General features: G+C 35.6%; 2 protein-coding genes across 2 annotated transcripts in view; both read left to right on the top strand.

The window, feature by feature from the left end:
- DIAPH2 (diaphanous related formin 2) overlaps positions 1-24,989 on the top strand; it is a 964,220-nt gene that overhangs the window by 231,313 nt on the left and 707,918 nt on the right. Inside the window, exon 6 of the mRNA XM_061136610.1 lies at positions 9,010-9,149. Coding sequence (XP_060992593.1) covers positions 9,010-9,149 — 140 coding nt within the window. The remainder of the gene's footprint in view (positions 1-9,009; positions 9,150-24,989) is intronic.
- RPA4 (replication protein A4) lies at positions 11,449-12,364 on the top strand. Its single transcript, XM_061136688.1, is given in 5 exon segments — positions 11,449-11,660; positions 11,807-11,868; positions 11,871-12,070; positions 12,073-12,324; positions 12,326-12,364. Coding segments are annotated over 5 exon segments (765 nt in total).

Below are 24,989 nucleotides of genomic sequence, written 5' to 3'. Positions count from 1 at the left end.
CCTAATATATTCTGTAGGAGCTACATATAATAATATTGATCCTAATATTCTGTACAACCAACCATGTTGTGGCGATGGCAAGAGTTTATTCTTTATATGGCTGAATAATGTTCCATGTATATATAAATATGGCACATTTCCTTTATTCATTCATTTATCAAGAGGCACTTAGGTCACTTCCATATCTTGACTATTATAAATAATGCTGCACTGAATGTAGGGGTACATGTTTTAGCATTAATGTGAAGCCATGCTTGCATTCCTGGAATGAATTCCACTTGATCATGGTGTGTGATGTATTTTTAATATACTGTTGAACTTGGTTTGTTCATATTTTTTTTAAGAATTGAAGACCATTAATCAAAACTTTGTCATTTTCAGTATTTTTGAAACATTTTTTTTTTTTTTTAACATTTCAGTGGGTTTTGTCATACATTGATATGAATCAGCCATGGATTTACACGTCTTCCCCATCCCAATCCCCGCTCCCACCTCCCTCCACCCGATTCCTCTCGAAACATCCCACCCTCGCCTTCTCCCACAGAGTTCAAAAGTCTGTTCTGTATTTCTGTGTCTCTTTTTCTGTTTTGCATATAGGGTTATCGTTACCATCTTTCTAAATTCCATATATATGTGTTAGTATGCTGTAATGTTCTTTGTCTTTCTGGCTTACTTCACTCTGTATAAGGGGCTCCAGCTTCATCCATCTCATTAGGACTGGTTCAAATGAATTCTTTTTAATGGCTGAGTAATATTCCATGGTGTATATGCACCACAGCTTCCTTATCCATTCATCTGCTGATGGGCATCTAGGTTGCTTCCATGTCCTGGCTATTATAAACAGTGCTGCAATGAACATTGGGGTGCACGTGTCTCTTTCAGATCTGGTTTCCTCAGTGTGTATGCCCAGAAGTGGGATTGCTGGGTCATATGGCAGTTCTATTTCCAGTTTTTTAAGAAATTTTGTATTGAGGTACAGCAAGTTAACAATGTTGAGATAGTTTCAGGTGAAAAGTGAATGTACTCAGCCATATATATACATATATCCATTCTCCCCCAGACTCCCTCCCATTCAGGCTGCAACATAACATTGAACAAAGTTCCATGTTCTGTACTGTAGGTCCTTGTTAGTAATGGTTTGCTCATATTTTGTGAGGATTTTTTCAACTGTGTTCATCAAGGATATAGGCTTGTGATTTTTTTTTTTTATTGTTGTATCTTTATTTGGTTTTGGTATGAGTAATGATGGCCTCATAAAATAAGTTTGGAAGTGCTCCTTCCTCATTAGATTTTGGGAATAATTTGAAAAAGATAGGCATTAATTCTTCTTTAAATGTTTGGTAGAATTCACCTGTGAAGCCATCTAGACTTGAACTTTGTTTGGAGTTCTTTGATTACTGATTCAATTTAATTACTAGTAATTTACCTATTCAGATTTTCTATTTCTTCATGACTGAATCTGGGAAGATTTTGTGTTTCTAGGAATTTATTCATTTCTTTTACTTGTCTAATTTGTTGGTGTATAATTGTTCTTAGTAATCTCCTATCTTCTGTATTTTTGTGCTTTTGCTTGTAAATTCTCTTTCATTCACGATTTTATTTATTTGGGCCCCCTCTGTTTCTTTCTTGATGAATCTAGCTAACGGCTTATCAATTTTATTTATGGTTTCAAAGAACCAGCTCTTTTTATTAATCTTTTCTTTCTTTCTTTCTGTAGTTCCTATTTCATTTATTTCCTGTTTGATCTTTATTACTTCCTTCCTCTACCAACTTTGGTTTCATTTTCTTCTTATTTTTCTAGTTCCATTAAATGTAATGTTAGGTTTGTTTTTTTTCTTGGGATAGGCCTGTATTGCTGTGAGTTTAACTCTTAGATTGGCTTTTCCTGTGTCCCAAAGATTTTGGAATGTTCTGTTTGCATTTGTATTGTTTCAAGGTATTTTTTGACTTGTCTTTTGCATTCTTTGTTGACCCATTGGTTGTTAATAGCACTTTGTTTAATCTCCCTGTTTTTTTTTTTTCCAGTTTTTTGTTATTGATCTCTAGTTTTATATCCTTGTGCAAAAGATGCTTCATATGATTTCAGTCTTAGTAAAATTTTTGGGCTCCAAAATCACTGCAGATGGTGACTGCAGCCATGAAATTAAAAGATGCTTACTCCTTGGAAGGAAAGTTATGACCAACCTAGATAGCATATTAAAAAGCAGAGACATTACTTTGCCAACAAAGGTCCGTCTGGTCAAGGCTATGGATGTGGTTTTTCCAGTGGTCATGTATGGATGTGAGAGTTGGCCTGTGAAGAAAGCCGAGCGCCGTAAAATTGATGCTTTTGAACTATGGTGTTGGAGAAGACTCTTGAGAGTCCCTTGGATTGCAAGGAGATCCAACCAGTCCATCCTGAAGGAGATCAGTCCTGGGTGTTCATTGGAAGGACTGATGCTGAAGCTGAAACTCCAATACTTTGGCCACCTCATGTGAAGAGTTTACTCATTGGAAAAGACCCTGATGCTGGGAGGGATTGGGGGCAGGAGGACAAGGGGACGACAGAGGATGAGGTGGCTGGATGGCATCACCGACTCAATGGGCATGAGTTTGAGTAAAGTCCAGGAGTTTGTGATGGACAGGGAGGCCTGGCGTGCTGTGATTGATGGGGTCGCAAAGAGTTGGACACGACTGAGCGACTGAACTGAACTGAAATTTTGAGACTTGTTTTCTTTCCTTACATATGATCTATCCTCGAGAATGTTCCATGTGCACCTGAAAACAATGTGTATTCTGCTGTTTTTAGATGCAGTGTCCTGTATATATATTAAGTTCATCTTGTCTAATGTGTTTTTTAAGGCTAATGTTTCCTTACTGATCTTCTATCTGTATGATCTATCCATTGATATAAGGATAGTAGGCTCTTAAAGTCCTGCACTGTTATTGTATTGTTATCTCTTTATTCCCTCATCTGTGTGAATATGTGCTTTATATATTTAGGTTCTTCTTTGTTGGGTGCATAAGTATTTATAAATGTTATATCTTCTTGTTGGATGGACTGCTTTATTGTTATGTAATGCCCTTCTTTGAGTTTTGTTACTGTTTCTGTTTTAAAGTCTATTTTGTCTGATATAAATCTTGCTACTCAACCTTCCTTTTCATTTCTGTTTGCACAGTATATCTTTTTCCATCCCCTTATTTTAAGTCTGTGAGTGTCTTTAGGTTTTAAGTTAGTCTCCTGTAGGCAGCATTATTATTATACCTGTAGAAAGGTATTATTTTTTCATCTGTTCAGCTACTCTATGTCTTTTGATTAGGCCATTTATTCTATTTAAGGTAATTATTGATAGGTAGAGTATTCCATTTAAAGTAAATGATAGGTAGATATTTATTGTAATTTGTTAGTTGTTTTCTGGCAGGGTTTGTAATTCCTTTCTGTTTTTTCTTCTCTTTCTCTATTCTTTTGTGATTTGACCGTTAGATTCCTTTCTCATTTTCTTTTTTTTTTTATTTTTATTTTTCCCTTTCTCATTTTCTTTTTTGTATTTACTGTAATTATTTTTGTGTGGTTACTGTTAGGTTCACATAAGTTTATAGCATTCTCTATTAAGTTAATTGTAACTTAATTTTGAACACATTCCAAAACTTTATATTTCCCCCTCATGTCTTATGTTTAATTGACACAGTTTACATCTATATTTCATACATCCTTTAATTATTGGTTTTAAAAATAGTACTAGTCCTTTTGTCTTTTACCCTTCATACTTGCTTTGTAAGTGATTGCTCCACTATGCTTATTATTTCTTTATGTTTTCCAATGAGATTTTTACTTAGGTATGTGTTCTTATTATCAATTACTCCTTTTCTTTTTAACTTACTGAATTGCCTTTAACATTTCTTGTCAGGCTGTCTTGATGGTGAAGAATTCCTTTTGCTTTTGCTTCTCTGGAAACCTCTTAATTTCTCCTTTGATTTTGAATGATTGCCTCGTTTAGAGAATTTTTGGTTAGCAAGTTTTTCCTTCAGCATTATTCCTATATCTTGCCACTCCCTTCTGACCTGTAAAGTTTCTGCAAAAAATCTATTGATAGCCTTATGGGATTTCCTTTGTATCGAATAAGTTGCTTTTATCTTTCTCTTTTTAAGATTCTATCTTTATCCTTTACTTTTTTCATTGTAATTATAATGCATCTAATTTTTTTTCTTTTTGGATTCATATTATTTGGAATTTTCTGGAGTTTTTGGACCTGGATATCTGTTTCTTTCCACAGATTCAGGAAGTTTTCAGCCATTATTTGCTCAAATAATTTTTCTGGCTTCTTGTCTCTTCTTTTTCTGTGACCTCAATGATGCAGATACTATTCTGCTTGATGTTAGGATATGTTCTTTTATTCTACGTTTTACATTTGACCTCTGAAAGGCCTTAATTATAAACTATATGTCCTGCAATGAAAAATGACACTATATGAATTTATCTTGTGATACTACTTTTCTATATTTTTATCTCACAGACCTTAAATGGATAATATTAGTATATTTTACAGTATATTTTCATGCAATTAAATTGTCAGTGCAAATTGCATATAAATTGTTTGAAATGTTGTAGTAATATATTTGTTTTAAAGTACCTTTTATATTTTAGGAATAAATTAATCTTCTCTAATAACTTCCATTTACAAGATATTTTTCTTATATAATAGAGAGAGGCCACCTAAAGTTTTAACAGCATATTCAACTTTGTATAGCTCACCAGAAACATCACTTTTAGAATAAATATGTAGATCAACTTGTATTGTGCACATGTTTTTTGTTTTGTTTTCTACTGGAATTCATGGAACTGATGATGAGGGAAATGGCTTTCTATTTCTTATGCATTTGAACTTATAGGAGCATCTCAAAAACAATGCTGTGAACCTTTTTAGATATAATTTCAAATTTGTTAATCTGTAACATTGCTTTTTTCAGAAAACTGCAGTCAAAGGCAAGACACTCACTTGGTTGAAGTAGCTAAAATAACCTGACTACATTAGAGTTTATAAATCATGGTCAATAAGAATAATGATATTACTGCTTTCATGACAATAATATTGTCCTTCCTTTTTGAAGATGATACCATTTATAGTAATTGGTATTTGTGTGCACTCTGTAGTTGAAAAGACTTGTGTACAATTAACAGTTTTTCCCAGTGTCTGCAGCAAGACACCTTTATAGCTTAGAATGTGGAACCTTTCCTCAATTTATAAGTAAGCCTGTATTTACATTAGAGAATGACAGGTCATACTCAGACCAAGTCAATTTTAAATCAGAAGTGGTATCTCCACTGCAATTTTAAAATATGTTTTTAGAATATTGCGTGTCTGATTTTGATACATAAATTTCATATTAGAGTAGGATGATTGTAAACTGAACCAAAGTTTCTTTTGGTTCTTTGTGTAGTGTTTTAGAATAATACAAACACAGTTATACTGACAAGTATCTCCATTCTAATGATTTTCAAATTAAGGAATGGTTTCAAATTAGGAAAGCTCTTTGTTCACCTAGCCTTGGAATAGCATGATGTGTGCTAATTGCTAACTTTGTCTGCATTATTTTTTAAAGATCAAATGGGCACAGTGGTAATTTTCATTAATCTCATACAGAGCAGCTAATTAAAATTTCCATTATTATCCATCCATTATCTAGTTGTTTCCTTTGTTCAGTATCAGAACAGGATGTTAATAATAAGCCATTCTTGTGTTACAGCTCTATTAAATATAGTGAGAATTAATCTATTGCACTGTTTTGTTTTTGTTTTTAGGTGATTTCTTTAATATTATGTTGTACCATATTGATTACTCTGAAGATACTTTGACATTTTGTAATCGAGATTTCAGAATTAAATACTTGTTGCTTTTTTTTTTTTTAATGAAATGTTAAGAATAAGTGTCATATAGTTAAAGAAAAAAAGTAACCCAAGGACCAGAATGTTGGTGTTTTATCCTCACAATCTCATTAATTACCTGTAGTTAGGATCATGTATATCAATATGATTCCCTATTTCTATAATGGGAGTATTAAAAGAGCTGGTGTTTAAGGGCCAGCCCAACCTTTCTATGCTGTTTCTATCATGTTTTCATAATTCTCAAATATGAGCTAATGTTAAAACCCCAAAGTCCTTCTAAGCTTGTTAAAAGGCATTTGTTCCGTAAAGTTATATATTTTCTGTCTTGCTCCATTATATTGTTTGTTTTCATTCTGTATAACCATAGAGTATCCTCAGTTATTAAATTTAAACCAATTTCTAAGTCTTGAGGGACAGGTGAGTCCCAAGGTGATAGACTGACCCAGTGGTTCCATAATCTCTCACCCACAACCATGTAGAAGAAGAGAAGTAACGTTTTCTCAGTACCTTACTCTATCTATGGTACAACATACATAGGTGCGTGTTTGCTCAGTCATGTTTGAGTCTTTGTGACCCCGTGGAGTTTAGCCCACCAGGCTCCTCTGTCCCTGGAATTTCCCAGGCAAAGATACAGGAGCAGGTTGCCATTTCCTCCTCTGGGGAATCTTCCCAACTCAGGGATTGAAACCTCATCTCTTGTGTCTCCTGCATTGGCAGGCAGATAGATGCTTTATCACTGAGCCACGTGGGAAGACACAGCATATATGAAATGTTTCTTGTTTTTGGCACTTTGATATGCATTGTCTTACTTAATCCTCATAACAAATATGAGGGATTGGTATTTATTACCCCTGAATCAAGCATGAGCAAACAATTTTTATAGAGATCTGTTCAGTCATCTGAGCAAAGATTACCTAGAAGGTAAATGAGGGAGTCTTGATGCATACCCAGTGGCAGTTTGAGCCATTCCCAGCATACCATATACTATCTAAAGTTACCTTATGCTAGCATCTCTGAATATATTATAATGGAATGTCTCAGAACTGTAATATTCTGTAGTGAAACTAAACTGAATTTGAAAGCTTTGGCATGTTGAAGGTCATCAGGCATTCACCTGTTTGGTTATTCACCCTTCATATATCCATCACTCATTCAAGAAATATATGTTGAGTACTTAACTCTGTGCCAAGCACTGTGTTAAGATCTAGAGATAGAGCAGTGAACAAGTTAGGCAAGTTTCCTGCTTTGTGGAGCTTATATTTCAATGAGAAGTACACAGTAAACAAGTATATAAAGCAGTAAACTTATATAAAGCTAATAGTATAAGTGAGATTTAAAATGATGTTGTGATGCTAAGTGCAGTGTTAAGGGGGGAAGACTGGTGGGATGAGACATAAATGATGAGAACCAACAGTGGAGAGGCCAGAGTCTTCCAGGCAGAGAAAATGGCAAATACAAAGATGGTTCTACAAGAATAAGCCCTGTATAGATAAAGCCTCCAGGGGAGGATCAGTATGGCCTTGTCATTCATTATATGTCATATGTTAATAATGAGAAAATAAATTTGGGAGTCCTATGAAAGTGGAATGTGACTTCAGATCTGCAAAACTGTATACTGTAAATGTTTACTTGCTAGTCCTTGTGGATCTGTAGCCTTAAGAGCTGGGCAAATAAGTTACAGAAATGTGGAAATGATTTCACGGTGATGGTTTTACTTACTGTGTCGTGTATATGGTGATTTATTCAGTAGACTTCCTTAATATCTACTATCCAACTGGAGTGAAAATAGGAAATTGTATTCCTTGTTCTGTAATTATTATGGACAGATTCAGTAATGGCACACTTTTGCTGATGCTCACTAAACACCATCACTGTGTAAGACACTTGGCATACATGGAATTTCCAGTCTAGAAGAGAAAAAGACACACATAATGACCTCTGCCCCAATGTCTTAAGTGCTATAATAGAGAAAGGGCCATGGTGGTGTAAGGGAATAGTTTTTGTACATGAGACTTTATCAGACTTTAAACATTTACTATTTAATGGAATAAAAAAAAACTCAGACATTAAGAATGATTGACAATTTCTATATCAGGAGGCATTTTCAATAAAAAGCCAAATATTAGGAAACCCTAGGGAATCTATTTCTCATTATTAACATATTGTTTGTTTTTTTTTAAACTCTATATCCTCTAATGACATAAATTCTATCAAATTGGAAAAAAAATTGCCTTCCTATTTCTAGCTTAGGTACTTAGCAAAAACTGACTGTAATTCATATGAACTTACAAAATGGGCTCCAAGTTAGAGTTTTAATCCAGGGGGATACATTTGTAATATAGGAAAGGGGCAGTTATGATTATGTAGATCTGGGATCTGAAACTATGAGTTATTAGAACCATGAATGTATTGATGATGTTTTTCTCTCAGCCTTTTTCCCAAATGACTTACATAGTAACGGCAAGGTGATGAAGCTAAGAAGCTGTGATGGGATAATGAGTTCTAGAAATAACCCTGTGTATATTGGAAATTAAGCTAAAAACTAGTCACTATCAGATAAATGCATTTAATGACTTTTAAAGATTAATCTATAGCATGGGAGTAGCATCGTTTGGAAGGAATAGTTGGGAACTGGTGAATGCTTTAGACTAACATGCTAATCAGAGGCTGTATTGTTTTACATTTAATTACCATTTCACTTGATTTGATATTCTGACATATTTCAATAGATTTGGGTTATGTATAATGTTTTGTATTATATTTTGTAGAATAGAAGTAACTAGTAAACTTAATAAAATGATTTCTAGATGTTTGTCCTACGGGTAAAGGAGGACCAGCTAATTTTAATACTAATGCTTGGATTTTAAATTTAAGCATTAATGCTACTGAAGTCCATATTCTGTTCAGGTCATAAGCACCATCAGTGTAATTTTCTTTTAAATGAGGTTGAGGAGAGTGTTGAGGTACATACAACATGTCTTTACCATGTTGATTCTAGATGACCAAAAGATTTTAAATGCCTGACACTCTGCATGCATTTTTATAGTAAAATATTTACATATTCTATGCATTATTTTATTTTAAAAGTTTTTAATAAAACCTTGTTGTTTGTCTAAAAAAATTTCATTTTTTTTCCTATTTCATAGGGAGGACTGAAAAACAGCAAACATGAATGCACCCTGTCTTCACAAGAATATGTTCATGAATTACGATCTGGTATTTCTGATGAGAAACTTCTTAACTGCCTAGAATCTCTGAGGGTTTCTTTAACCAGCAATCCTGTCAGGTCAGTGCTTTTTACTGTTTTGGTGTGATTCATCCAGTTTGTACTGTATATAATTGTTGGGAATTGGGAATGTAATCACATCATTTTAACCTTAAGATTTCATGACTAGATGTCTGATGTTAGCTAATAAAACAATGTCTAATTATGAAGTCTAAACATTTAAAAATATATAGTTATTCTGATCTCCAATAATGTGCAATTTTAAGAATACAAGTATTACTTGGATGGTTAAGTCCTCATTGATTATGTAAAATATGGGTCCAGAGGCTAAATATTCACATTTATATGAAAATCTGTACTCAGATAACAATCATTATATATTTATTTGTAAGATAAATTACATATATGGCTCTGTTATTCTTTGTTAAGAAACTATTTTAGTTTTGGTTGCCCTGGGTCTTCATTGCTGCGTGTGGACTTTCCCTAGTGGTGGTGAGCAGTGGCTCCTCTTTGTTGCGGTGTACCGACCTCTCCTTGTGGAGGCTTCTCGTTGCAAAGCCCGGGCTCTAGGTGCACCAGCTTCAGTAGTTGCAGTCTGCACGCTCAATAGGCGCGGCTTGCAGGCTCTAGAGGTGGGCTCGGTCACTGGCATGTGGAACCCTCTCAGACCAAGGATTGAACCCATATCCCTGCATTGACAGGTGGATGCCCATCCACGGTGCCACCAGGGAAGTCTGATATTCCTTTTTAACTTGAGAAGTAAATAGAATTTTGTATTCTCTTACAAGTTTTAGATAATTCACACTTTTATGTAATTTGGGATAGCAGAAATCAGTTTATTTTTTATTTTTATTTTTTTAATGTGATTATGATATTTCTTTTTTTTTTCTTTTTAAAAATTTTTTTTCATTTATTTTTATTAGTTGGAGGCTAATTACTTTACAATATTGTTGTGGTTTTTGCCATACATTGACATGAATCAGCCATGGATTTACATGTGTTCCCCTTCCCGATCCCTCCTCCCGCCTCCCTCCCCATCCCATCCCTCTGGATCTTCCCAGTGCACCAGCCCTGAGCAGTTGTCTCAACCTGGGCTGGTGGTCTGTTTCACCCTTGATAGTATACTTGTTTCAATGCTATTCTCTCAGAACATCCCACCCTCGCCTTCTCCCACAGAGTCCCAGTCTGTTCTGTACATCTGTGTCTCTTTTTCTGTTTTGCGTATTGGGTTATCATTACCATCTTTTTAAATTCCAAAATAAAGTAAATAGAATTTTAATAAACTCCTCAAAAATCTACACATTTAGGTTATTACCTAGGTATGAAGGCTTTTTAAGGAAGAAGTTCTTGCTAATGGTAGGTTCCAATAACTGGTGTTGTTTTATCAACCATAAAAAGCCTTGAGTTAAATACACTCCATATAAAATGTTTTCATAGGGATAAATAGATTTTCAGTATAATATGAAAATATTCTGGGATCTACTTCCACAGTTACTAAAATATTAAGTTTAGAAATTACTGGATGAGTATACAGAAACTGTTATTTCCATTTTATTCTTGGTTTTCCTAATACATGATGGGACTAGTACTTCCCTGACCTATCCACAGAAGCTTGCAGATAATTTAGAGCTCAGTTGTTTTGTTTGAATTTATGTATAAACTGAGATATCTTATATTATTTATTTTTACCAGTAATGCATTTGGCAGAATAACTGAAAGAGTGTAATTCTCCAATAAATAGTTTAAAAAGGTAATCATAAGATATGACTTGCATTTGGATTTGATAATTATTCAGAGGTGGCTGTCTTGCTATTTTTTCCAGAATGCTTCTGGTTTTAATGATTTGAACATGTGAGTCCTTTGAGGACAGTAGAAGTGGCAGATTCTCCCTTGTCCCTGTCCTGCCACCCTGCTCTGCCGCCGCTGCCTCCTCACACAAACTATACTGAACTTACTGCTCTGAAAATTTCTGTTGAACGGTTAATTGAATGAGTGAATAAATGAATCTTTTAGATGTGCCTATAGAAGTCATAACATTTAGTAATAAAGTGGGGGCAGGGGAACCTTGTTAAAATGTATTTTTATAATGATAGCGGAAAAAGTTTGAAATTGCACATGGGTCTTTTAAAATGCAGCAGAACAGGTATCAGACCACCCCAAAGAATTCTTGGGTGAAGTGAGAAGCTGGCAGTTCCCAGTTGACTACAGACAGCTGCATCCTGGCAGCTGATTGGCTCCAGAGTTGTGGGCCTCACAAGCTCGCACTGGGTGGGAGCCATGCTGGAGGCTGGAGCTTGCCTGTGGAACTTGCTAGCTGGAGCCAAAGCCCACTTCCTCTCTTGTGGGAGCTGCCCTCAAAATGAGTAAGAAAGGGTTTGGGAGCTATGGCAACATCTCTGCCCCAGGTGGAGCCAGTGGAAGCAGTGACCCACTGTCTCAGGGCAGGGTAGCTCTTGCTACTGAGTCCACGGGATCCAGGGCCCAAATCCAGGCTATTGTTCCTTGTGTAAACCAACTGCTCACCTCCACTCTGGTTGATAACGTCTTCAAGAAGAGAGGAATCAAGAAGACGTTATCAACCAGAGTGGAGGTGAGCAGTTGGTTTACACAAGGAACAATAGCCTGGATTTGGGCCCTGGATCCCGTGTGTATGACAAAACCCACTGGAAAAAAAAAATAATAGTAATAAAAATTTAAAAAAAAAAAAAAAAGAATAGAGGAATCAAGATTTCCCAAGTTTCTGTCGTGGGAATAATCAGGCAGGCAGAGAAGACTGCAAGTTTCTTTACAAGATTGATGATATGACCACCTTACCTATCGAGGTCTGCCAGTGGGTCGGCAGAGATAAAGCAAAGCAGGAGGTGACTCTGCTTCCAGTGGGAGTCTATGCCAAAGTGTTGGGTATCCTCGAATGTTCTGTGGAGATGAAGAGCCTTGAGATGTTGAAAATCCGTGTCCTCGAGGACATGAATGAGTACAGCACACACATATTCTAGAAACGGTCAAGGTACACATGATGCTGGATAACGCCTGCCAAGTGGCCCCTGGGCAAAGTGGCCCAGTTGATCCATCAGAAGTGGGTGAGGCCCAGAAGCACAGCGAACATCACCCCAGTTTTGTCCAGAACGAGGTGCTGCGTTTGATTCATGAGTGTCAATAGGAAGGCAAGAGCATTCATGAGCTCCAGACCGTCAAGCAAGTGGTTGATTATCTGACCGTGGAGGGCCACATCTACCCCCACTGTGGATGAGGAGCATTTAAAATCTGCTGATTGAAGCACCGAAAACTTTTTTTCCATTTTCTGAAGACCCTGCCTCCTGTTGTGACTGAGTTTGTTTGACTTTTAGGAAGTAGATTTTTTTTAACAAAAGATTGGAATTGGCATCCTTTGGAATCGCACTGCTTTTCCAGCTGCTTTGAACTTAACTGTTTTTCTAACTATATTTGAAGCTTAGAAGGAGACGATGATGAATAAGTTTACTGGCCTTTTTGTAGGATTTACCAATGAGCAGATGAAAACTCTCCTGGATGGATGAATTTGGGGAAGCAAAGGTACAGAAATGGTTGAAAATTATTATTTTCTTGCATGGAAACTTCTTTTTCCGAAATATCTACGTATTAGGAGAAAATAGATGCAGTCAAGAAGCCGGTTAAGAGACAAAAGAAGTGTTGTTTATACATAGACTCATTTTCAATGTTTTGATTTATCATCTTATATTCATACTGTTATGTTATGCTAAATATAGTAGTTGATTAATTCAGATGAGCTAAAGAAATTAGTTTATGATTTCAGGTACCCAGTTCATGTTCATGTAGTAATCTGCTCTTATTGCCATAAGTTTATGTTTTTTAAAAGATAAAATTATACTACATTTAAATGGCAGGGTCAGCTTTGACTTTTTTTCTTAAAGTATAATTGTTTTGAATTCAGTGTGGTGATATTTTTTATAAATTACAATCTCTTGTAGTTGCATAGTACACAGATACCAGACTTGATGTAAGTTTTATGTTCTGATGTATTATTTATAGTACTAAATGCTCTATTTTATGTATAAGATGGTTTTATTCTTATAGGTTAGATGAACAAGTACTTATAGGAATATTATTAAGCTTAGCAAGTTTAATGAAAGTTTATGCAAACATTTTATTAAAGCACTTTTGCAAATCTTCATTGTGTGATTTGTTTTCCTAAATTCGTTTGAAAAGCCTTTAGTTTTGCTTTTGAATATTAATATTTTAATTATCTAGAGGGATTTTTTTCTCTTCTGTATGTGATGTCAATAACATATGTTGTATCCTTTTTGTAATAATATATTTTAGTATGCATGCATGCTAAGTCACTTCAGTTGTGTTTGACTCTTTGCAACCCTATAGACTGTAGCCTGCCAGGCTCCTCTGTCCATGGGATTGTCCAGGCAAGAATACCGGAGTGGATTGCCATTCCCTTCTCCAGGGTATCTTCCCAACTCAGGGATTGAACCTGTATCTCTTTTGTCTGCTGCATTGGCAGGCAGGTTCTTTACCCCTAGTGCCACTTGGGAAGCCCTGCATTTTAGTATAGGTTATATTAAATATGTGAAGCTTTAAAATAATTGAATAAAGTAAGCACTCAGTTGTACATACACTAAAGATGGTATCTTTCAAGTTACTGGTTTTGTTACATTAGTGGAAAGAAAAATTATATATATTCATTTAAAAATTATATATATTCATTTAGACAGGTAGAAGAGAAAAGCATTACTTGTCTCAATCAAAAAAGAAGGTGAAAAAACAGAGAAAAACTCTTAAAAGCCAGCAGTCCAGACTATCAGAACGTGGCCTTTCTTTGCCAATTCTTATAAAAAATTATAACCAATTGTTGCTTAAATTTACTGAGGTATAAACTAAACTTTTTTTCCCCTTCAAAAGCAATGAAATAAGCAATATTCCTTTGAAAGATGCGAATGGTTAACGTACTATAAAACATGTTTGTTATTTAAATAATCAGACAATCTTTCCAAATTCTAGTCTTCACAAACAGAAATTCTGAACCACTCTGTTGAAAAGGTTGCCTGCCCTGGGGAAAACCACACTGAGGGAGAGAAACAAGGGGCATATTTCTTCCTCAGAATCTCAGTGCAGAAAGTAGTCTGAGAGACAATATTCTTTTGTGGTATCACTTATACAGATGCAGGCACCCTGAGATTAAAATCTGACATTTATGACTTGGTAGGTCACTTTGCTAATTGTCAAGTTGACTCAATTGGTGGTTGGATAGGTAGTCAATTTTCCCCTCTAGGAATATTCTTTCAGAACCAGGAAAATAGCAACTTAAAAGAAGGGGAAAAAAAAAAAAAAAAGCTTTATTTGGTTGCCTTAGTGCCTGGGAACTGACGCTTCTATGTACACCTGAATTTAAGGCCAGCGAACACCCCCACTCTCTCCCCCATCCTTTGACAGGAACTGTCCTCTCTCTTTGTGACTTGGGGTCCTTTTTAGCTTTGTTAATTACCCTAGCACTTTTCCCCACTTTACACTTCTTGAGCTTTACTGGGATTCTGCTGCAGGTGAGGAACAGCAATAGAAGAATACTAAGTATTCTGTGAATGGAATATATGTGAATGGAATGTGATGGAAATCAACAATGTGAATGGAAATCAACAAACATTTTGAGGCAGAAACAAGTGCTAGATTGCCATACGTGCATATTTAGTGCATGTTAGGGTTAGCAGACTTCTCAGATTCATTGTAAATCATCCACTTGGCATGCAGACTTCTTTTTCAATTTTGTTTACACAGTGAATAAACTTGGCCAGTGCACCCCTTCTTCCCCAGTTCTGCCCTATATGTGGGCCACATCTTTGAGGATAAGATAGAAATCCTGAGGAAATACTGTTGATTATTTTGGGCAGGGACATTTAAGTATGAGGATTCTGCCCTATATGTGAGCCACGTCTTTGAGGATAAGATAGAAATCCTAGGGAAATACTATTGACTATTTTGGGCAGGGACATTTAAGTCTGAGGAGCCTGAAGAACATAATTGATGATTATTAGTCACTGGGGGTTTTCTATAGCTCATAGACATAAGAAATGTCTGCATTTGTATTAAAGTTGATTCTAAATGGAATAAATAAATTTGAAAATGTTTTCAAGTCAAGGTTTATATTATTGTTACAATTGCCAGTAATGTTTTATCTACTAAATTTAGATTTATATGTTGAGTGTAATCTGAGAACTGTAAATTGTCTTATTTTACAATTTCTATTCACCTTTTATAATGATGAACAAAAAAAGGTAACAACTGCGAATTCTTTTCAGTCATTAAACTTTTAGTGAGCATTTACTGTATGCAATAAGAATTAGCTTTCATTTTAATAAGCTTAAATTTAATTGATTTCTTAAATGCTTATTAAAAATTATAATAGTTAACATTGTAACATTTATATAGTACTTATTGTCTGCTAAGTACTGTTCTAAAAGAGAGAGTGTGTGTGTATGTGTATGTGTCCCTGTGACGGCTAGATTTATATTTCCAGCTCAAACTTTTCTCTTGAAATTTAGACATTCGTCTCCAAATGTCTTCCCAGATGCCCTACAGGCATTTTTAAAGTATTAAAAAAAATGATAGCAAGAAATACTTACATATATACCATTTATTATCCTTCAGGAAATGTTCTAAGAACTTGAAATACACACATAAAACCAGAGAATCATTATGATTACTATTACTATTGCTCACATTTTATAGATGAGGAACTTGAGGCTCAGAAAGGTTAAGTGATTTGCTCCATTTTAATGCTATATGGCTAGTAACTGTCAGAGCTAAGATTCCAGTGCTGGGTCCTTATCCACTTCTTTATAGTACCTCACAATAAGGAAAGTCTTTTAAAATATCCTCCTTTCATTCTTGTCACATACTAAATCTTTTATTTCTTTCATTAAAATTTGCCTGACTTGAGTTTTAAAAAAACTGTGAAATATTTTAGCAACAGGTATAAAGGGGAATATAAAAATGCCTATATTTTTCATCTACCAGTTTAAGAAATAAAGCTTTATTTTTATTATAGTTTTTAGAGAACTTAGCCATATTACTTGTTAATTTTTAATGACACTATAACACACGGTGCCTGCATTTTTACAGATTAAAAATCATCAATGGTTTAAATGCATTAAACCAATGCATTTATTATTTCAAGTGTAATTACAATTGTAATTGTAAAGTGTAAATGTAATTGTATCTTAAGACTATATATCATTGCATAGGAAAGCCCTTTTTTAGTGACCTCATAGCTCTGTGCTTCCCTAATGGCTCAGCTGGTAAAGAATCCGCCTGCTATGTGGTACACCTGGGTTCGATTCCTGGGTTGGGAAGATCCCCAGGAGAAGGAAATGGCTACCCATTCTAGTATTCTGGCCTGGAGAATTCCATGGACTGCATAGTCCATGGGATTGCAAAGAATCAGACACGACTGAGTGACTTTCACTTGCTCCATACATATCAATGATACTTCTAGTAATTCAAATGCCATCCATATGATATTATTCCGATACATAACTATGTGATAAATTAAGAAAGCTTATTTTACTATTATGTGTTAATTTTTTGGTAATACCTTAGGTTGGAGTGGGTCAATAAATAACATTCAATATTATGCAGTTTGTTTTTATATAGCAGATGGATATCCCATAAAGGAATAACAAATTCCCCTTGTCCATTTGGGGTCTGTCCTTATGAAGCTTACATTCTAGTAAGAGAAGTCAGACAATTAATAAAATAAACATATGTATACACACACACATATACACATATATAAATTGTCAGGTTGAGATCTGTCCTGGGAGAGGATGTTGCTATTTTGTATCATATGGCCAGTGAAGGCCTCCCTGACTTTAATGACATGTGAGCAGAGATCTAAAGAAAGTGTGGAAGTGAGCTATGATGTCCACTGGAGGAAGACCATTGTGAGAAACAGGAAAAAAACGCAGCAAATGCTTGGCCTGTTCCAGGAATGTCAAAAAGCACAGTGTGGCGGGAGGCAGAGAATTGTGAGCCATTGGTAGGACTTTGGCTTTTACTCTGAGTGAGCTGGGAAGCTGTTAGAGGGTTTCGAGGAGAGGAGTGAACCTGACCTGAAGAGATTTTAAAGGGATAACTCTGGGTAGAAGCAGGGAGACATGTTACATGTTGCAATGAAAGAGCTAGAAATTTCACAGAAATTCTAGCGACAGTCGTATAGCTGTGCCTCATGGAGGCTGATATGGAAGGTCACTTGATATCCCAAGGGAATCCTAGAACCTGATTATTTTTGTTGTGAGTCTCCAACACAGCAGCAGAAATTCATGGTGCCTCTCCCTGATTTGATCCATTATGAACATGAACTCTACATGAGTCTGCTTTTTTCCCTGACGTTAACTACGTGGTCTTCTGTGTATTCCCCATTTTGAATTCTTAATGGAGTGACTCTGGTTCCCATTTGTTTCTGCTCTGGCACAGGTTTTCATGCCAGGCCACCTCAGCCTACAGGCCTGCTTAAGTGCTGGCCACATCTCTAGTCAGGTGACAGTCCCTAATTGACTCAGGTTTGTCCTTGTTAAGGGAGAGGGGGGCACAGTGATATGGTCCAGATTTTTTCCACCCCAGAAAGTGTCTCTGGAGAGTGCTTCCCTAAGAAGGGGATATGAGCTTGTCAAGTACCCACCAATACAGGAACTTTATTAAAATAAGAAAGAAAGTTACTATGTGTACGTTTCCTGAAAGTCAAAGATTATGTTTTGTTTGTGCTGTATTTATGCATTTAGCTTGATTCCTTGTGGCATTAAAAGTTGAGTGAATGACAAAACGTAAGGAACTGCTACTATGAACTGCCTCTGGTGTTCCTGTGTGTGTGTGTGGGTTTGGAGAGCAGAGGAAAAAAAAAACATCAAAGAGCAACACTGTCCTTAATTTTCCTCTGAGTGTACTGTGAATTCTTACCAAAGTCAAGTAAACCACCCCCGAGCAGTGGCCTTTCCTTAGACTTTTATCTACCATTTGACTCTGGACCAAAACTCTTTCTTTTTCCTGATAAAAAGACACTCTCAACCCACCCCTCAAAAAAAAAAAAAAAAAAAAACAACAAAAAGTGGTGGTGGTGGGATTTGTGTCTACATCATGTGGTTAAAGTTCTGAAAGTACTGTGTAGTATTTTCCCCACCCACAACGAACATTAGCATTGCTTTTTAAAAAGGCTTTTAGAAATCCTGCAGGAAAGAAACATGTTTAAATTTATTAACTCAGAGCTTCCAAATTAAAAAAAAAAAAACTTTTATTCCTTAGACATGCAAATAATCATTCTGTAGTATAAACAATACTTTCTATTTCCATCAGATTTAAACCCACCAACAGTTGTAAGACTTTAACCATCCTCTACTTTATTTATTTATTTATTTTTTGATTAGGATCAATCTTTATTTATTTATTTTTTTTTAGTGTATGCTTCTTATTTTTATTTTTTATTTTTTTTTTATTAGTTGGAGGCTAATTACTTCACAACATTTCAGTGGGTTTTGTCATACATTGATATGAATCAGCCATGGATTTACACGTATTCCCCATCCCGATCCCCCCTCCCACCTCCCTCTCCACCCGATTCCTCTGGGTCTTCCCAGTGCACCAGGCCGGAGCACTTGTCTCATGCATCCCACCTGGGCTGGTGATCTGTTTCACCATAGATAATATACATGCTGTTCTTTTGAAATATCCCACCCTCACATTCTCCCACAGAGTCCAAAAGTCTGTTCTGTATTTCTGTGTCTCTTTTTCTGTTTTGCATATAGGGTTATCGTTACCATCTTTCTAAATTCCATATACATGTGTTAGTACTCTGTAATGTTCTTTATCTTTCTGGCTTACTTCACTCTGTATAAGGGGCTCCAGTTTCAGCCATCTCATTAGGACTGGTTCAAATGAATTCTTTTTAATGGCTGAGTAATATTCCCATCCTCTACTTTAAAACCTCCTTCCCAGAAACCAAAAAATAACTGATCAAAGCAACAGAGCAAACAACTAATTAGTCTTCCTTTTGGACAGAAACAAACAGGAACAATGAAACAACAACAACAAAATCAGAAAAGGAGGAAACCAAAGTAAGAATAAACCCAATAAAGAGAGTAATTTGTACAGTGATGAGGAAATTGTATAGAAAACAAAAAAATAGCACATAGAGGGAAAAATCAACTTGAATGCATCATGTCTTATTTCTTATATAACAGTAAAAGAATCCTTGAAATTCAACAGGAGTCATTAATATTGTTGTTCTGTTAATAGTTTCCTAAGACTTCCATAACAGTTACCAAAAACTAGGTGACTTTAAACAACAGAAATGTATTCTCTCACAGTTCAGGTGGCCGGAAGTCTGATATCAAGGTGTTGACAATCAGGTCCCTCCTAAGGCTGTAAGGGAGGATCTTTAGAGCTTCTTCAACTTACGGCACTTCTTGGATTGTGGCAGCATAACTCCAATCTCTGCCTCCTCTGTCACATGGCCTTCTCTACTTCTCCGTCCTTTCTTTGTCTCTTATAACAATGCATGCTAGGTCACTTCAGTCATGTCTGACTCTTTGTGACCAGGCTCCTCTGTCCATGGGATTCTCCAGGCAAGAATACTGGAGTGGGTTGCCATGCCCTCCTCCAGGGGATCTTCCTGACCCAGATTAACACAGATTAAATCTGCGTTTCTTATGTCTCCTGCATTGGCAAGCAAGTTCTTTACCAATAAAACCACCTGGGAAGCCCTCTTGTAAGAATAATGCTTTAAAAAAAAAAAAAGAATACTCAATATTCACTAGTTTGTTGGATGTTTTAGATTCCACACATCAGTGGTATCATGTAGTGTCTTTCTCTGCCTTACTTACTTTATTTAGCATAATGTGCTCCAAACTCATGGATAGAAATAACAAACTAGTGGTTACGAGTGGGTGGTGGAGAAAAGGGAAGTACAAACTACTTGGTGTAAGATACTGTATAACAAGTGGGACTATAAATGGAAAGTAACCTTTACAGTTGTATAAAAAAATTTAAATACAAAAAATTATAATGGAAAAAAGACTTGGTGGTTAAATGTAAAAAAATGAATTAATTATTAAATATAATCATAATTTCAGTAGGGCACGTAAAAACAATGGAAATAAAAATAATGATTTATGCATGGAGATAAATTACTGTACCTCAAAATAGTGAAAAGAAAATAGCTAATTTAATTATCAGCTTTTGAAATGTATCTAAAAAATCAATAAGTATTGGGTTGGCCAAAAAGAAAAAAAATACTCTAATTAGACTTAGGATATAGTTTCCTTTAAAATATTGGAGGAAGTAGTCTCTAAGTCTCTGTTACATAACTATTTTCCAAAGCTGCTATTCTTTAGAATCTGGACATTTGGCCTCTCGTGACTGATTTGCTTCCGTACCACAGTTTTAACTGATTTCCTTGTGTTCAGCCCATAGTGAAATGATATTTAAGCACCCATACACACTAATAGTTTTGCTAAACATTCTCAAAGTATAGTCATTTCAGAAAATTAAACAGAATCATGTCCATTTCAGTCAATCCGTTTTATAAGCCATCATTAACTGGCCATATCCCAAATCACTCCCTTACTATAAATTCCTTTAACATTTATTTTATACTGTATACATTCACCTGTACCTGCTTATGCTCCATAATAGTTTCATGCATGTATGCTTGCTTTTCTCAGTTAAATTTTAGACTCCTCTGGGGAAGGGAACCTCTTGCCCTCTTATTTGTTTCATGATGGCAGGTACGGTGTAATTTATATACAATAATGTGTGATTTGATGTAGATATTGACCCATCATGAATAACAACCAATGCTTCTCCAGCAGTGAGAATGAGTTTGCATTAATCTGGCTCTATTTTGTGGCCATGCATTTTTAGATGTAATCAGAGAAAAAGAATGAAGCTAACTTCCTCCTCACAGGAGTAAAACCTGTTGGTTTGATTTGAACCATATTCACATATTCATCAGGTATAGATAACATAGCTTGCTTTCCACAGTGGTCTTTTTATGGTTGCATGGTGAGTTAATGAAATTGAATATTTATGGTAGATAGTTAGAATAGGAAAAAGGAGTCCAAAATGGCGGTGGCAAGACAAAGAAAGGAAAAAGCCTGCGAAGATGGAACAAAAGAAAATCTCAGGACCAGAGTGAGAACCTCAGGTGAAACAAACAGCCCTCCTGCTAGCCCAATTAAGTAGGGTAGGATCAGGGGGAGGAGACAAAACATATAAAAAGAGGAGCCAAAATTGAGCCCCTCTGTTTTTTGGGTCGGCCCACCCTCATGCCTAGAGGGTGTACTATGCTTTGCTTGCCAAATAAAACTAAACTGTAACACTGGTCTGTTGCTTCAAATATTTACTGTAGCATGACAGAACCGAGGAAATTACACACTCCTCTGACGTTTACAACTCTGTTTAACACCCTAAAAATCCATGAGTTTTGACTATAAAATAAATCCCACTTTGCTATCACAAATCGAGTTAGACTTTGCACATACCATGGTCTGTGTGTTTTAGAATGAGAACTGTGTTGTTACTTACAGATTTTTGTTCATATTCCTTTACTAAAGTTTGTGAAAGGAAGCCGTGTCTGCTGAGAAATGACCAATGAGTTTGAACAATTTTATTCCCAGCCAACCCATTACAGAATGTATAGGTATTTGGCAATGTATTTTATGAAGATCCAGAAAAATGTGTAGCAATAAATCATTGTCACTAAGCTTTCTCAACATATGACAAAAACAACAAATATTGCTTTGAAGAATAGTATGAGAGTTGTGGTTGTGTAGAATTCTTTCAGAGTTGTTGCTGAAATTGCCTTATAGATTGAAGGGTATATTATCCCACTGAGAAACTGTTTTTTGTTTGTTTGTTTGTTTTGCTTGGAATCTTAGTTAATCAGCCAAACTGATGGCATAATGTGTATATTTATCCTTCCTGTGATGATGGCTTCCTCAGCCAGTTTTCAAGCAGGTGAAAACACATAAAATATCTCTCACAGTTTCTGTATGTGTAGTTATTTGCGTCACCTCTGGCACATTTGTTTTTACTTGATACATTCTAAGTTCCTTTTAGATTTAAACATTTTTGTCTAGCACATTAATATGCATTTTAACATAATCATCGTAATGAAAATAGCTGACTGTTGACAGTAATACAAATTAGGAATAGAAAGTACTTTCTGAATTATGAATGTTAATAACTATTTAAACAGCCTATATTAAATGTATTAAAAGCTTGGCAAAGCAGCTGACACTACTTAGAAAGTTAATATAACATTAGATGCAGATCAATACCTTCAGAACATTTTGCGTTGGACTACCTATGAAAAACAGAATAATGAGGGCAATTTTTTATGGTGCAGAAATGTGAGTAGGACTTAAAATTGTGAGCATACCTCATAAGGCACCATTATATGCAGCACTGCAAAATCAAGGTTATATTTTAAATTTGTTCGCTTTAACTTTCAAATGCATAAATTGTTTTAGAGGACCCTACTACATTTTTACATACTCTAGAAAATAGTAAATTCAGAATAGTTAAGTCAAATTTTATACTTCCTTTTAAAATCTTGGTCAACAATTTATATTAGTGGCAACCATGTTGGCTCATTTAGCTAAGTTGGTCCCATAAATATTCAGTGATATTGAACTTTTATTATATAATATTAGCTTTAAAACAGAATTTTAGCTTAAGGCATTCAGTATTATATCTCATAACAGAACCAAAGTAGATCTATGTGTTCTATATTATTTTCAAAAAGAAAAACATAGGAACAGCAAATACTGACTCAAGTTTCTGAAGTATTGTTTTAGTAAGAAGTTACAGACATTAAAGTATAATAAATGATGACTCCTATGTTGGCATTATTATATGACATAGGAAGTTCCACCAAGGCAGTACATTTTCTTGTTTAAATGCTGTGTTTTAAATTTGAAAACCAATGTGTATATATAACAATTGTCTAAAGGTGTATAAAATATAGCAGTCGAGTCTAGGCACAATAATTAAATGGATTTCTTAATAGAAGGTGAGCTTCCATTTAAAAATACTTTATATGCATTTTATTGTATTTTCTATATATTCAGCATTTGCCTTGGGAAGAGAAAGCTTCTAAATATGTGTCATTTGAAATATTTATATTTTGGTTTATATGAATTAATTTAAGTGAAGGTCTTGGACACACATTAGAGTTTTATACACTTGTTATTGTGGGACTCTTACTAAAGCAATTGCAGCTCTCAGTAATAGATGCAGATATCCTACTAAGATGTGGATAAACATATAAGCTCCAAGTAAACCTGATAGTTTTCAAAATGCCTAGGACAATGCCAGGTAGTGATTTGAGTATAAAATGGTTCCAATCTTCCCTGTAGTCAAGGGGGGAAGATGGCAGAATATTAACAGATATAGCTGTTATCTGATGAATGATAGTGCATTTATTTTTTTCAGGGAAGGACATTCTTTCTAATTCTAAGCCGAGAGAATTTTATTTTGTGTTTCTCTAGATGAGAGGTATTGGACAGCACAGTAGAACTGAGTCTTTGATAGTTTTCCATAAAGTGCAGAGGATTTCGAATGTCCATTTCCTCCACTGAGTTTAAAAAAATAAAATAAAGTCATGGTATTTCTACAAAAACCCAGAGTAATAGTACTGGTATACAGCTTCCCCATAATCTAAGCTGCTACCAAGATGTACTTGAGAAATGTCCCCAAGGCTCTCCCTCTGGAATATCTATCATCTCTGCTGGACTTTTGATAGGAGCTGGATAGCTGACAATTCACGATTAAGATGCCAGCTAGCACCTGGAGTGCAGGTATTCTGTGCAGTCGATTGAAAGAAAATCCTTGTGCAATAGATAACAGTGTTTGCTCTATGACCCTGGCTATTCGACTGGTGTCAGATAATGGGCAGCTCATTTGGGGAGATTTCCCACCTGGTCAGCAAAGCTATAGGTGTGTGGCCTCTCACATCAGGCAGTTTAAATCTGAAAATCTTCCATTGAGATGGAATCCATGAAGGGAGAACATAGAAGGGAGGGTAACACTGTAGTGCACTTTGAAAATCTAAATCAGCTTCAAGTGAGATGGCTAGCTTAGTAGTTTGCCATATGAATATGAATCTCAAACTTTCCTAAGTCCAGAATCAATCCACTCATATTTGTTAGGTCTGTTTTGTAGCACCCAGCATTACTGAAACGATGCAGATTGTGTCTAATTCTGTTTTGGAGAATGAGGCCTGAGTACTGAGTATTGCCCTGAAAGTGAAAGTGAAGTTGCTCAGTTTTGTCCAACTCTTTGCGACCCCATGGACTGGAGCCTGCTAGGTTCCTCCATCCATGGGATTCTCAGGCAAGAATATTGGAGTGGGTTGTCATTTCCTTCTCTAGGTTTTCATATGTGAATGTGTGTGAAAGTCGCTCAGTCATGTCTGACTCTTTATGACCCCATGGACTGTAGTCCATGGAATTATCCAGGGCAGAATACTGGAGTAGGTAGCTGTTCCCTTCTCCAGGGGAACTTCCAATCTAGGGATCAAATCCACATTGCACGTGAATTCTAAGGGTACCATAGCATCCTTAATACTGGCTTCCAAGAGAGTTTCCTGGAGATCGTTTCTTAAATTTTTGTATTTAATCTTCATTCATCAAAAAGTATTGAAGACTAAGTGCTAGAGTGTTAAATGGATTTCAAAAAATTGAGTTATCATAAATTTCCATATGTGAATTAGCATTTGTTCAAGAATAAGAATACCCTGAAATGACTCCAGCAGTGAAACTACATTGAGTGTTTTTCTTTGATAAAGAAAATGTTTTAAGGGTTTTGTAGTGTTGTTGAGGTCAGCATTATAAGTGTCAATTAAAA

The sequence above is a fragment of the Dama dama genome, chromosome X (assembly GCF_033118175.1).
Source record: "Dama dama isolate Ldn47 chromosome X, ASM3311817v1, whole genome shotgun sequence".
Classification (NCBI taxonomy): domain Eukaryota; kingdom Metazoa; phylum Chordata; class Mammalia; order Artiodactyla; family Cervidae; genus Dama; species Dama dama.
Note: the sequence above shows the minus strand (reverse complement) of the source record. Positions and strands in the feature narration are given on the sequence as shown.